A 15,832-nucleotide genomic window follows, 5' to 3' on the forward strand; every position below is an offset into this window, starting at 1 on the left:
CCTGTTGTTCTCTGTGGCGTGACTTTTAACAGGGAGTTTAGCTCGCATTTCCGCCTCGAAGTTGGAAACTACAGAAAACCAACTTCAGCCGACCAACCCTGTTTCAACGTAAAAATAACAGTAAAAAAACGAATTCTGACACTGTTTCTTAAAAAAATTTAACGTTTTGGCATATCTCTAGAAATAGCCTTTCAATAAAACGATTAATATTCGTAAAATACTTTACAAATATCTATTAATTCACTAAATCTTCCCACCTTCGGGGAAAAAAACGGTGTTATGAAAATATTATGAAGAATATTTTCAAATTTCCTTTATTTAAGATTTTTTACACACAGTTACAAAACATTTAGGGGCTAAGCAAGCTTGTGAGCCCACAAAACAATATCCGATACATATCTGTCGGCATAAATAATAACGAGAGAAAAAAAGAAAGAAAAAAATAATATAATAAATTATATAATATTTATATATTAATATATTTATTATATTAATATTTATATATTATATGTATATAATATTTGATAAATTAAAAAAAAAAATAGAGTGAGCTCAAATAAACCTTCAAAAATATGCACTTATTCTAAAAATTCTTTGATTTTATGCATTTATATGCATTAACGCTAAAGAATACCAAAACATGCAAATGCACATATGCGTTTGCATATAATCCGGGCTCTAATAATGACGTTATCGAATCTATTAGTTTTTTTCTAAGAAATTTTTTTCTCTTGGTACATTAGTAGTATGGAAATGGGTGCTTTCGTGTTCTATTTTTACTAAAAAGTGGGCGCTCTTAAGATACATTTCTTTATCATCATTTTTTTTTAATATTACAACGTAAAAGCTTCTTCAGTACGGCTCATGAACATACGATTTATTTTCTCAATTTGTCTTCTTGCTGTTGTGAAAATCAATCTCCGAATAACAATCTGAAGAAGCTTTTACGTTGTAATATTCAAGAGAAATGATGATAAAGAAGTGTACAGTATCATGAGAGCGCCCACTTTTTAATAAAAATAGAACAGAGCTCGCCCATTTTTACACACTATATATATATACTTACATTTCTTATCAATTAATAATTAAGAATATGATTAAAGTATACTCTTCCAATTTAGACCAGTAACTGTCCTTGAAATTTGCTATTTGTTAAATTTATATACAGTGGAACTTCAATTATCGAGCGGTTCGGTTAACGAGCAAAAATGTTGAACAAATTTTAACGAGCGATGATTCCCATTACAAGCAAATGCGCTTGGTTTGTTTATTTTCACGTCATCACAACTGAGCTGATAGTTTTTTTGCTTTTGCCCACACACGTGTTATGAAATTGTGAGTAATATTCTCCCCTCTAAAGTCTCCGGTAAGCGTGCCTCGCTCGGAAAATTAGCACGAGTGTGAATATTTATGATACGAAACCTAGATGTAACATTGCAGCTATGCGTATATGCGCTCTTGAAGGTTTTTTTTTTAAATTCTGTTTGGAGAAGACTTTTTTTTTTTTCAAACCGAGCACAACTCAGGTCTATCGCCATAGGCAATTTACTACCTAGTGAGTTGTGCCGGAAGTGTACCTAACAGTCTGAGTGCGTATCTAGTGTTGTGTATGATTTTTCAGTGCTGCCATCTATATCTCAGAAGTGAAGTGACTGAATATTTGTACTGTTTGTAGGACTGTTGCTCTCTGTGGCGAGACTTTTTAATGGGGAGATCGGCTCGCATTTGCGCCTCGAAGTTGGGAACCACAGAAAACCAACTTCAGCCGACCACCACTGTGGCGACGGTGGGGCTCGAACCCGGATCCTCGCGATACGAGTCCGTCACTATGACCACTCGACCACCACAGCGGCGTTTGGAGAAGACTGTGATACATTAGCTAAGACTTAGCTGGAGACTGGAGAAACCGCGAGACACCCAGGCTCTGTCGCAAGAAGCAACGTAAGCTCTTCGCCCCCCCCCCAAAAAGGGAGGAGGTCCAGAGCATCTCCGGCAAAACCATTATTTATTGATACGTCAAAGATTACATATAGGAAATTAAGAATTATGTAAAAAGAAGAATCAAATTAATCAAGTTGAAGTCAAAGTGCAACGGGCACGGATAATAAATAATCATGGAAAGATGTATAAAATCATATCGCAAAGGCGCAATCAGAAATTTTATTAAATTAAATAAATAAATTGAAATCAAATAAATAAATTGAAATCAAATAAATAAATTTGATTGATCAAGGATTGTTTGACAGAAAAACAGAGCACCTCATTGCGCTCGGGCAGTTCAGTACACTCTGTCCAATTCACTTCTGATCACATTTGCAGGTCTTTAAAATATCTCCGAGACACTTGATTATAGATTTAGGATTCATCCTGCTCCCCGTCTTCAAACAGTGCCACCAGCGCACTGTCAGGGTGAAGACGCGGCGATCTCCTTAACGGAGGTGCTGGTACCGGAGTTGCAGGAGCTGAAGGAGACGGATAAGACTTAGCTGATTACATTATTGAACTATTATTGGCTAGCTCATGAACAGGAGCCACTACTTGTCAAGGAGATTGTGTGCTTGGGGAAGACCATTCACTGGAGGTTCATGAGGATGATATTGATATTCAAGAACTGGTGGTGGAAAATGTTTAGAAGTTGACGGTAGAGATGAAGTGATGGATCTCTCATGCACGCACCAGCAAGAGTTTATGGACGGCATTGGCGTACGCAAGGGGGGGGGGGGGGTTCTAACCCCCCCCCTCTTTTAGCCAAGATTATAGGTAGTAAATTGCTCATGACGATAGACCTGAGTTGTGCTGGGTTTGAAAAAAAAATTACACTGATATATGGATTAAAATTTTAAAAAAAGTTATATTTCCATACCACATGTTGTTCATTTTCATTCTGTACATCAGTTTAAAACCAACCCTCGTTTCATTTTGAGAATTATAAGAGATAGTTTTGATTTTGTTCAATAGATGACAGCAGGGGTCCTAGCTTAAAGCATATTTATAATAGCATATTTTCTTTCTCATACTTTCTCGTATTTATAATAGCGAACAACAATAGTAACTCAGAAGGTAAATAACGGAATTTTTCTCCAATTTTTTTTCTTCACCGATTCGCAAATTATTTCTCTCATTTTTGCCGGTTCGGTAAAAGTTTCACTTGATTTCAGTAATCTGCGATGAGGAAAAACGTTGAAGAACACTAAACTATACCGTACAAGGCCAACACGCTGTTAGCGCCGACAGGTAATTTTATCCATTGCCTTATACCTTCCGAAAGAAATGTTCAAGATACCCCGGTTTTTATCAGTGAATTTGCGTTATGTCAAGGTTTCTCAATCACATAAGCTGGCCACCCTATCCTAAGCCCGTCCCTGCCCAAGTCCGGTCCAGTACCGCAAATCGGCTATGATTCTATTAGCGAGGTAAATTGTGACTTTTATACGACATCAACAGCACGGAAAATTATAATTATCGGTTTATGACTAATTTTTAATTGGTGACCACATTACTTTTGAATTTTCGTATGATTTTCAAAATTTCGAAAAATATATCACCTTCGATATTTTTTATGCAAATAAATCGATTGGTTTTTTAAAAAAAAAATTTTAAGTAAATTCGATAATATTTTTCGGGCATGTGAAATATTGATTGGGGCATCTATTATTTGAAGGATTTTTTAGATTTGTCAATTGTCGGGACACCATAGTTTCCCAAACTTTTTGTTCCATCGCCCCCTTTTTCAAAAAAAATTTTCTCTCTCCCATCGCCCCCCACCACCAACTCAAACGAACCCATAGGGTCCTATGTTATACGCGTAGTTTCTATCGCCCATCAGGGGGCAATATTGCACACTTTAGGAAACACTGGGTTAGACCATGGAATTATTAGCACCTATCGTGATTGGTGCGTCAATTTTTGGCTATAATTATTGTGTAGGTGTGAATGTCGTAGTATAATTTTACTGGAGTTGAAGCGCCAACCGTTTGAGCAAAGCATTTCTGCTGCAGTTGAAAATATAAAGGCAATCGATTGAAGCGCACACAAACATGTTTCAATCTCATTTAATTATAGCCTAAATCAAAAAGCATCAATTCTGAATGTTCGTCCTGATGAAATCTGCATATTCAGAAATCCTGGTATATCCTGCTGGGTATCCGGGAAGACCGCATTCGTACCCGAAGGATACGATGCCTACAGCGTAGTAGAGACCGTTCATCTGTATCATCAGAGGCCCTCCGGAATCGCCCTGTTATCAGAAGAGATAGACAAAAAATTATCTATTTGTTTGATTCACTGGTAGTGATTAAATTAATTAATTAGGTAAAATCGAAATAATGGTGAACTTGTGGTTGAAGGTGGAATGCTTCTTACCCCGCAACTGTCTCTGCCACCGCCCGTGAATCCGGCGCAGATGAATCCCCTTGTGATACCTCTTTCGAATTGTCCTCGAAATCCTTCAACCAGATTGGTCAGGGTGGTGTCACATTCGGGATTCGCTATGATCGGAAGAGCGTTCAGGTATTGTAGCGTCGGGCTGTTGCCTGAATTGTCTAGATAAAGGGGAAAGATATGAGAGAATCATAAACAAAAATATCCGAATTAAGGAAAAACAGTTCTTGCCGTTTTTTTTTTATCGTTAGAAACTGAGGTACACCGCAAATGCCACATTCCTCAAGGTGGTCATCCACCTTTTGGCAATACCCTGGCTGTAATGTTGAGAATGATTGCCGCCAATACGTCGTATTTGCGAAAATTTCCCATGAAGGTGACATTCGTCAATGTAATCCCCCCATCGGTATCCAACTTTCTTTGGTAACATCGAGGCGGTAAAATTTAGAATGCTTGACGCAAATCCGTCGGGTTTGCGAAGGATTTCTTACGAAGGGGACATTCTCATTCATCAATGTAATCTCACGGTATAAAATATCTTTTGGTCATGCTCTGGCGGTAGGATAAAAAATTCTTGCCGCCAATGCACCGCTTTTACGAAGGTGATGATCCTCATTGTAATACCCATCGATATCCACCACCTTTTGACGGAGCACCTGGTGGGGTAAGAGCGAAAATGTTTGCTTCAAAACTTTCTCAACGACATCCAGCACCTCTGTCCCTGGCTGTCAATCCGCAGCGTTTGCAAAGGATCTCCCACGAATGTGGCATTTCTCAATGTAATTCCCATCTGTATCCAGCATCTTTTGGCAATGCCCTGGCTGTAAGATAGGGAATGCTGGCCCCGAATTCGCCGTATTTGCGAGGAATTTCCCGCGAAAGTGTCCAGGGAAATCAATGATTGTTATGGTAGAAGTGTGTTATGATTCATTGTCAACATGTCATTACACCCTTTGTGATTTACCAATGCTAGCCCGATTTCTTCCGCTTCAGTGCTTGGCACATACGTTCCGACTGCGGCAAGTACAGGTCCACAGTGATCGTTTATCACCAGGGATTTCTGCGTGTGGGCAAGTGGAGTATTTGCCCAAGGTGCTATGAATTGGAGGAGGAATCAAAATTTAAGCAACATATATTCATTGAAACGAAACATCTTTCACCGCAGTCGCAGGGACTCCATTCTCATTTGTTTTGGCGCAGTTTGACCAATTTGGCCAACAAATTTAAAATCCAATGCAGGGGCTCCATAACTTCTGCTTTACACAGGAGCTCGTCCTCCCCTTCCCCCCTTCCCATCATATCAAAGTTAGGCTCTGTTTGGTGCTGCGATCCTCCATCAACGGAGAACCTATAATGTCTGCGGTTGAACAGTGGCTGAAGCATCTATTACTGTTTGATATGTGGATTTATACTGCTCCTTCGCGACAATGCCAGAAGGCATGTGGCGTTAGCAGCCAATAAAGCAATCGTGGCACTGTATCGTACACCACCCGTACACTTCACGCCAATAAAGATTACCGCCTCTTCTTTGAACAATCACCTCCATGGGAAATCCTTCGCAAATGAAGCAGACTTATAGCAAACACTGGTAGACTCTTAAGCTTACGTCCCACGTGAGCTTACTTGGGGACGCTGGGTAAGATAATTGTAGTTAAGACATGGTTTTTACCGTCCGCGACCTCCCGGGTTTTACCGCGAGGGAATTCCACGGGTGGAGGAGTATTGGGAAAAGGTGCTGGATGCCAATAGGAACTGCTGTGAAAAATGTGACATTTGCTGTCGGTCTCTAACTATCGAAAAGGGCAAGAACCTTTTTAGGTTTCATCATTCTTGACGGCAACTATGAAGCCATTTTACTCTTCTGTATCTAATAGATAGACGAAGTCCGAGTGATGACGACGTATCGTGTACTTACTGGCATCGAGTGCTCCCCAACCAGCAACCGTGGAGCCATAGACAGTGAGATCAGCGGACGCTACCTCCTCGTTCGGTAAGCATATCGGTATTACGTTTGGGTCCGTCACCGGTTCGGAGAGCGTCACAACTGCTATGTCGTCGTAGAAGAAGTCTGTCACGTAACCCGGATGCTGCACGTAACTAGAAACTTCATACATCGGAGCGTTCCTCCATACGATGTCACCGATCCGAATTCTGTATCGAGAGGCTGGACTGCGGAAGAATACACACAAAACGATCAGAGTCGGAAGATTCTAGAGATTCAGTGCAGACATTAGGGGGTTGCTTAGACACAAAACACCATCCCACCTTATTCTATCTCGAATCATTTCGAGTTATGGTGGATAACCGCTTATGGGGAAAAAAAAAGACTTACACGTAAACTAAATACATATTATATTTGAAAACAGCAGAAAGCATCCTATAAGGTAACACTATTTTCATTGTAATATCTTGATTTATTGGCGAGCTATATATATACAAGCGCTGAAAAATTGGCGAAGTTCAAAATCGAATTTGTCGCCAAATTTTCATTCTGCAATCATCCTTCTAGCTTCAACCGTTAAAATTTACCAAAAACTCGTCCATTCCACCAGCTTTCCAAAGAGTTTACAGTAAACTATATCGGTGCCCTTGTTCAGGAGAAATTTAGCCTTTTGTTTGCAATACATCGTTGAAATCAGCGTTTGTCTCAGTGGACAGTCTAGTAGATTTTGGCGACCATTCGATTTTATTCTTCACCAATCTCTTAGTGAACTTGTAGCTCGTCATTAAATACAGATAACCTAATAGAAGTGGTGTCACCTAACAAAACTTTTTCTGAAAAATCAAATTGTCACCAAAAATCTGTATCCACCAATTACGAATTTTCGTCGAATATCTACTTCGACGACCTCCTTCAATGATGTATTGCGAACAAAAGGCTAAATTTTTCCTGAACCAGGGCACCGATATGATTTACTGTAAACTCTTTGGGAAGTTGGTGGAAGGGAAAAGTTTTTGGTAAAATTGACCTGATTGAAGTAGCTAGAAAGGTGTTTTCGGAATTGACGATTAAAAATTTTTTGGCGACAATTCAATTTTGAACTTTGCCAATCTTTCAGAGCTTGCAGCTCGCCAATAAATCCAGATATTTGAATAAAAATAGTGTCATCTCTTATAGGATTTTTTCTTATTTTTCTAAGTATGTACTTAATTTGCGTGTAGGTCTGAAAGAAACTTTTTCCAGTAGGTCTTTTTTTCCAGACGACGCATTTTCTTCCATAATTGATTATTTCCCCCACAACTCGATAACGATTAGAGATAGGAAATGGGTTGATAAGGAGTTGCATGCTCCAATTTTTTTTTTTGGGCTCGTCTATCAACACCCCCCCCCCCCCACCTTTCGTTTGGCTGAATAGGTGACGTTCACCCTGTATTAGTTAATTTCTACACTATCGAAAATGGAATGTGGATATGGATCCGCCCTATAAGCGGGAGAGGCTTGCAACGTTCCCGCTTATAGGGAACGGAACGGAACCATGCGGAAAAAAACTTGCAGAATGCATTAACATTATATTCTAGAAATCGATAGCAGTTTAATGATACGTTTCAGATAAACAACAAGAAACTATCAAAAAAAATGATTTGCGCTCACATATTTCGATTGAAGCAATGCGCCGCCGTCAGCAAGTGCCTGCGGTCGATGAGGAACGCACCGCACATCTGGAGCTCGTTCCCTGTTCTGCTCATTCGTATTAGGACGGCCTGCATTGGAAACGAAAATATACTTCCCATACATATATGTACCACATTTCTTGAACTATAAGCATGCCATTGTTATGAGCCATGTAAAAGGTGTCCCAAAATTCACGGAACCCGTGTGAAAATTGAATAAAAAAAGAACGCAAGCGATAGAGAAATGCTCCATTTGGTGCACTGTGATTGGGAAAACAGTAAATTTTCATTGAGATTGAATTTCACAATTAGTTACGAATTTTCGCAACTGATGAGACACTTCTACTACTCCACCGTACATGTACCTCGTACACATTCAGGATTTTGGACACCCTTTACCGTACTCACGTAGCATGTGTAGTATCTTGACGTTTTAATTGAGATTTTATGTGCCCCAATTGCTAAGTAGCGTAAGATTCCTGCAGATTCGGAGGGAGCAATCCATAGACGAGCATTTTGATATGTTCCCGGGGGGAGGGGGCAGTAGAGATCGGCTGTAAAACCAGTCGAGGCCCAGGCTCTGTCCTATGAGCCTTTTACCCCGAGGGTTTGGAGTAGTGATCGGCTGGTTGTGGGGCCCCAGGCACCGAACTAAACTGGTGCTGAAGCTGAATTCACCTCTAACATTTCATAGAACATAGCCCCCCTTGGCTTCCGTCTTGCCCCCCTGGGAGGGACTGGAGAACTCAGGGCTGAAGAAACCGTGAGACACTTAGGCTCTGTCACAAGAAGCGACGTAAGCACTTCAGCCCCTGCTGGGGGGAAACCACGGCATCCCCGACAAAACCAAAATTTATTGATATGTCAAAGATTGCATAGGGTGCACCGTGATTAATAAGACTAAGGACTGAGATTGTTGCATCCGGGGGGTGTGGCTTGGGGGGCCAGTAACACTAGCGTAACCCAACCCCCAAGGCAGTGATTCTCAAACTTTTGTCAGGCTCCCTTGCCTGATTCATGGTTCAACCGCGACTCTCTAGAATAATGCAGTACAGAGAGGTTCTCAAACTTTTTCCACCCGCAGAGCGTTCCTTTCCCCCAATCAACCTTTATCCGTGGCTCCCCAGAGCAGTTTAACAAAGAATTCCTTCAAAAACATTTGTCAGGGCGCACACTTTGAGAACCCCTGACGTAGTAGGTATTTTCACTCATCAAATAATCACTTCAACTCATAAATAGGCACACAAATCAATATCTCCAGATCGCCGCAACGCCCCCCTGATAAGGGTTTGCGACGCCCCTAAGAGCAGCGATGCACATTTTGAGGAAACACTGCCTTAAGGGGTAGTGCTGTCTTAACGCATGGGTCCACCCGGACCTCATGAGATATAGTTGAAATTTTCGAGGAGCATTCATGTAATTCGCCTGATAGGGCATCAGAAAAATCACTTGGCTCACGGTGTTATTAAGACGCGCTGGTGGGGAAAACGTTTGAGAACTTCTGCCCTACGGAACAGCGCTCGGACTCTGTCTGATACTACAGCCCAGGACAATTACTATCAGTTTTTTGTTTTTTCATGCTAAAAATTCTCTAAAGGACCCGTGAAATGTCTGGCTCAGGGGCCCTGCTACAGAATAGGAAAGCCATGCCGTGGAGGGCCTCAAAATACGTGGTTGGCCGGCTGACTAAGTATCTAGCTCTGGCTCTGAGTGCATGACTCCCAAAATTTTGGGGCTGACAGGGTCCCGGTAGTTTTCTTACCCTTGTTTTTGTTTTTCACACTTTTAGTTCATTATTCAGGGGCCCAGCTGCAAGATGTGAAGCAATGCCTAGGTGTCTTTGAAAATAGTTTCTAATTATGAGTATGCTAATGGTATTCAGGCCCCCCACCATGTTGCATAATACATATCAAATTTTTCGTCTCGACCGTCTATATCAGAACCAGCAGGAATCTTGACGCATTCAAACACTGTGTGTGTGTGTTACTACTTAATAATAATTACCATCCACGGGAACATTCCTTGTCCGGCATCTTCACCTCCCAGGATGTTTACTCTTATGCCGTTCCTCCTCCTGGTTCTCCTGGATATTCCGCAAACCTCTTCTGTAACATATCAAATCATGTCAATAACAATCTCATATTTAACTTAATTGAGATACGTGTGCGTGCTTCAAATGGATGCGCGCTTTCAGCCCAGTGGCGTAGCCAGGGGGGGAGCAGAGGGAGCGATTGCTCCCCCAATCGAAATTTTGCCTACATTGGCGCCTATTTTTCTAAATGACTTTTGATCTTTAAAAATAATAAACTTGAAAAATATTGACTTTTTAATTTTCTACCTTCATTGACTATAATGTGATGAGTAAGGAAAAAAATCTACATTTATATTTGAGCCTCTTACAGTTTCACAGTGATTGGGTTTGTACTAACCCGTAAGAGAAGAAGAGGGAAAAAAAGGGCAGGTTTTCATTACCATTTTTGACAATTGCTCTCAAGCTCTTCATCTGGAAGCATGTTCAGATCAGCCTCTGTTCCCCCACCTTTATTAAAGGGCAGAATCTTGCCCTCTTCTAGCTCTAACTTTTCCTATTGCTATTGGTCGTTCTCGGTAGAGCTCCTTGAAATACCTTTCATAGGTATGAGGATATGGCGCGCACGAAATGTTCATTCTGTTCTGAAGGGCCACCAAGAGCTTTGACTAAGGCGCTTTTTGTTGAAGAAATTAAGCACGGGAACCTATTGTGGACAGACCACTGAACCTATGAAGTAATGGCTAGGATTCAAGCTCCAAGAAGTATCGCCTTTTCTTTGGGCGCCTTATGTAGAGCTTCAGGCATAGGCGGAGATAGACTTGGAAGTCTGGGGGGGGGGAACACGATGATGATGTCAATTCCTCTTGAAATATATACATTAGATCAGTCGACTCCACCTTTGACGCTGGGGGGGGGGCAATTTCCCCGCCCCCCGTATCTCCGCCCATGGCTTGAGGTCCTAGAAATACCACTTTATGTATGGGGGGGGGCACTTAGCTAGATTCATATTCGTAACGCCTAGAAATGCCACGTTATCTGCAGGTGCCTTGGCAAGAGCTACTAGCTTGTGTATAGGGCAGTGTCAAAGACTAAGAAAAGGTGGAAAACAGATATGAGCTTTTGAGCCGTAAAAAACCCAAGATTTTAAGGCGCGAAAGGGGGTTCTGGAAGAGTTTTTCTTAAAGTTCGGTAAATAAAAAATCTATAAATTTGGGTGAATAGCGCTCTGATATGTAGAAAATGGGAGAGGAAGTTAGTCTTCTATATTTGTACGGCAATATATTTTACTATATTATACGGTGATAGTGCATAGTTTTATGTTAAAATGTGACTTTTTCAGAAACATTGTCTTTTTTTCATGGTGTAGTTTCTCTTTTCTATGAATCACTGTTTGTTTCATAATTATGCATATACAGCTGTGTGCCGAATCGGAGAAATTATTCCCTGGAAAAAGTTATGGGGCCGGTGTGTTTGCTAACTCATGACACGTATATCTCCTCTCCAATTAATCCCTGTATTTCTTAAACTTTTGGCACCCGTGCACCCCCCCCCCCCCGACTTCATCATCATTTATCCGTGACTGCCCGGAATATCCTGACGCAGGGGATTCTCGAACTTTTTCCTTCCGAGATGCCCCTTTCCCCTATTCAATGCTTATCCTCGAGCTCCACCTGCTCCCTAAAGCTGTTTAACAAAAAAATATTTTCGAAAAACCTTTGTCAGAGTCACCGCTTCGTGGTGCCTCTGACGAAGATTGGTGGCGCACCAGGGTGTCGCGGTGCTCAGTTTGAGAACCAATTGGTCTAATGTAAGAAAAACCCACGACAAAGAACTGAATAAGCACGCATCAATACACCAACACGTTGAGATGTCCTTCAAAAAAAAAAAAAAAGGGTGGCGATGAGCCACGAGAGAGCACACACACTCTGAGAATCCGTTGAATATTTCCGAAATAAAATAATAAAAGTTCACTATTTATACTCATCGCTTTTTAAAGCAGAATTCCTGGCGTTATTTGTTTCTTTATTTCCCACAACAACACATAGGTGGTCGTCTTACGGGCATCAAAGGGACTTTTCTAAGGCCCTTTACCTGTTCAGAAGTGTCTGCCTAACAGATCACTCTCGAAAATTTTAACTGGATCTCATCTTCATGAAGTCCCTTTTGCACTTGAGGCACCTGAACCGGGGCTGGAATTGTCCATGTATTACGAGGAAAGTTTAAAAGTAACTGAAGATACATACGTGTACTATTTCAGAAAAACAAAAAGTGTCCACGTAACGTTGAGCCTGCTCTTAAAAGATTATCTAGTGTTTTTTCAATTAGTACTTATCCGAGGGCTTACAATGCTTCCTAATATGAACTGTGGTGTCGTGAGGTTTGTCAGCACTTACCCGAATGCCCCCTGGTCAAATTACGAGGGGAAAAATCCAAGAAATCATTAGTCCAGAGGATTCTCAAACTGTGCGTCACCAACCTTTGTCGGGGGCCCCGCGGATCATCCCGAAGGATTTTCAGAGATTCTTTGTTAAACTTCTCTGGGGAGCCGCGTACAAATACAAATATACAAATACAAATACAACGCCACAACAGGCAAAATGCCCATTAGTTAAAGTAACGGGGCAGCGCGGATGGAAAAAGTTTGAGAACCCCTGCGCTAGTCTGTACCATTCATCACTCTACATACTGTATCTCCATTCTTCTCTGATTTGTTATAAAACACATCGCATGAATTTATTTCACTAGAAATAAATATACATATACTGTGCGCAATGCCTTTTTAAGTTTTTCAACTTCGAGCAGAGAGAGAACTCCCCTTTAAATAGTATCTCCAAACGAAGCCGGTAGATAATAGACCATAAAAAATATTTCAATCGATTCATACACCTGCCATTTTCACCTCGATTCAGAAGATGAGCAGTGGCATTACAAACACGCCTCAGATATACTTAAATTGATTACGGACGCATACGGCAATTTCTGGCACGCACTAATTCGTTTGAAGCAGTTCCTAACGTTTTTGGATTCAGGCCACCTTCTGCTTGGGCGTCTGCAATTTAGTAGTATGTGATAACCACTGCGATCGTGTGGGCATCATGATGGATTGATTCATTCCGGTTTGAGCCGCACTACTGAATGAATGAACGCCAGGGTGTCTTCCACCGGATTTATCCCGTTGCCGAGATTTCTTCCAGCCCAGCTTCGGGCAGAGTCTGGAACAAAGTGAGCGTTCCTAACAGTCTGAGTGTGTAGCTAGTGTTGTGTCTGATATTTGTGACCTACAATGAAGTGACCTACATCGTGTGTAAGCATGCGACGAAACAGTGGCCTTTAGGGCAAAGAACCAGGTTAGTGAAGGATCAAAAGGGTGACCCAAAGTGTGTGGAAAGTACGAGAAAGTAAATAACCAAAAGAGTGACCTATGGTGTGTGTGTGTGAGCATGTGAGTGCCCCTAGGCTAGGATCTTTTTTTCGTTCCCAAGCGTCTATAGTGAATTTATTAGCAGGAAAAAAAAGTAAATTGTCCGGCTCCCCGTCAACCCCACTCTTGTGCGAGAGCTCAAAACAGTAAGCAGGGGCTCGCCTAACATTCCAACCTAGGGGCACTGCTCCAGGATGTGAGTGATCAAACGAGTAACTTAGTGATTCAGGTGTAGTAACAAGGGAGAGGGGTCAAGCGCATTTTTCCTTAGGGAGACGAGTTCAAGGAATAAGTGGGTCGAGAAAATTAGACTGGAATGAGGGGGGGGGGGCAAAATTCGTGTAGCCCATAGGCGGTAAAATCATAAATGCTCCTCTGACTAACAGAGCTCCCCGCATATGTGAATCCAGGACCCAGGACAATGTGTCGGGAGGGGCGACTTATCGTGAGTCTGGTTTTACAAGACAGGAAAATTTTTCCCGTATTGCTCGGCTATTGGGAGGGGCGATCACCCCCTCTGGAACTGCGTCTGGTTCCATTCCGGGTCGGGGGGGGGTGGTCTCTATTGAAGTTCCTAGTTTGCCCGAAAAATTTTGATCATTAGATAAGTCTCAGTACACCATCGCCATAGATACAATACTTCCGGCACAACTCACTCGGTAGTAAATTGCCCATGGCGATAGACTGGGGTTGTTCTTGGTTTGAAAGAAAGGGTAAGTTTCAGTACGTCGTTGACTCTATAATGCTAACCCACTCATTTCATAAGCGCATCCAACATCAATACTCCACGGATAACATTCCAGGGATCACAGAAAAATTTACAAACAATAAAATGGACATTACCTTGAATATTTGCGCTGATAGGAGGTGAGGTAGGCGCCGCTGCTGTCGGCGGTCTTTGATTTGCTATTTGTACATTTTCTGGAGGTGGTGGTGGTGGAGGAGGTTGACGAGGTGCCTGTGTTGTAGTGGGAGGAGGTTGACGAGGTGCCTGTGTTGTAGTGGGAGGAGGTTGACGAGGTGCCTGTGTTGTAGTGGGAGGAGGTTGACGAGGTGCCTGTGTTGTAGTGGTAGTGTCTTGAAATTGTGGCCTTGGAGGTGCCTCTGTTGTAGTGGTGGTGCTTTGAAATTGTGGCCTTGGTGGTGCTCCTTGCAAAAAGGTTTGAGGAGGACGTGGAGGTCGACGAGTTGGTGCCTGCGCCCTTGTGCCTTGGGGCAAGGTCTCGGGTGACGGACGTGGAACAAAAGTCGGGCAGCAATACATCCTTCTCCGGCGGAATCCCGTATCCAGGAACCCACATCTGACGATGTTTGCTGGTGCGGTACCGAAATTTCTGAACGCCTCGCAAGATCTTGCTGTTCGGCAAGTTTCGGATGGGCTGTTGCATCGCCGAGTTATCCGTTCGATTTCTCTTGGCCGCTGTGGCTGTTCGACGTCTCCGTACTGCCGCCATCGCGGCGGCCGTGCGCCCCATCTTCCGCCATCCGGTGCCATCAGACCTGAAGTGGGTGGCACAAAAAAAAATACAATGAAAACCATGTGAAATACACCGTAAGGTAATCTCTGGAATAAGGCCAAACTAGACACGGTAGTCGGAGTATCCCTAGAAATCTTACGATTGACCTTACCTTGACTGTCAACGATATTCATCGGTAGAACCGCAAGAATGAGAACCACGGGTGACAACCACATCATTGCAGGCGGGTTGGACTCGATGTGTCTACCGTTTCGTATTGCAGGCACACCAGAATGGCACCTTCCCATCGACACTTCCTTGTCGAACGGAGAGGAAATCAGACGGAGAGGAAACGTTACGTGGAATTCCCGGCTTAATCGTGTTCCCATCAATCGCAACTTCCTACAAGATGATATCCTTGCCGTATTCGTTGGTACAACCTTTCCCCACTTGCTATGTACCCACACGAGACCTTGATATTAAACCATGGATAGCGTGTGACAGTGTGGTGCAAGACGGCAACCCGGAAGGTTAACGGCCGGGTGATCCGAACGGACATCACATTATTGTACAGGAATCACTGGCTTTCGCAAGAGGAGGGGTTTTAGGGAGTTCAAGCTCCCCCTGCGGGCGAGATTATAATGTTTTTTATTCTAAAAAAAGGTATCCCCACCCGGGTGGAAAATAATGATCAAATTTCGAAATTTTAGTTTGATTCAACTCCGTGCAAGGGGAGCACTTTGGCTTCAGCACAGGATTTCCAGCCACCCGAAAGTCATGAAGTTCCAAAATGGTCAAGGGAAAATTTGGCAAAAAAATTCTGTGATGAGAAGAAATTGAAACTCGGAAAACAATAAAAAAGTTAAGATATTGTTTTACATACGGTGTGCCATAAATTCGTAAATAGTTTAAAAATTCATAAAAATCAAA

The 15,832-nt window shown here is 42.3% G+C and overlaps 1 protein-coding gene across 1 annotated transcript; it reads right to left on the reverse strand.

Annotated features, from left to right (window-relative positions):
• Window positions 1-4,034: 4,034 nt before the first annotated feature.
• Window positions 4,035-15,191, reverse strand: LOC149083528 (clotting factor G beta subunit-like). The gene is made up of 7 exons (XM_089234041.1): window positions 15,075-15,191; window positions 14,289-14,945; window positions 9,997-10,097; window positions 7,973-8,082; window positions 6,296-6,549; window positions 4,363-4,541; window positions 4,035-4,237 (listed from the first exon to the last, which is right to left on the reverse strand). The coding sequence occupies exons 1-7, from the start codon at window positions 15,139-15,141 to the stop codon at window positions 4,079-4,081; spliced, it is 1,527 nt and encodes a 508-aa protein (XP_089090167.1). The 5' UTR covers window positions 15,142-15,191; the 3' UTR covers window positions 4,035-4,078.
• Between the last annotated feature and the right edge of the window lie 641 nt (window positions 15,192-15,832).

The sequence above is a fragment of the Pholcus phalangioides genome, unplaced genomic scaffold (genome assembly GCF_987345545.1).
Source record: "Pholcus phalangioides strain wild (caught in Gottingen) unplaced genomic scaffold, Ppha-v1.0 ptg000008l_1, whole genome shotgun sequence".
In the NCBI taxonomy this organism is placed as follows: Eukaryota; Metazoa; Arthropoda; class Arachnida; order Araneae; family Pholcidae; genus Pholcus; species Pholcus phalangioides.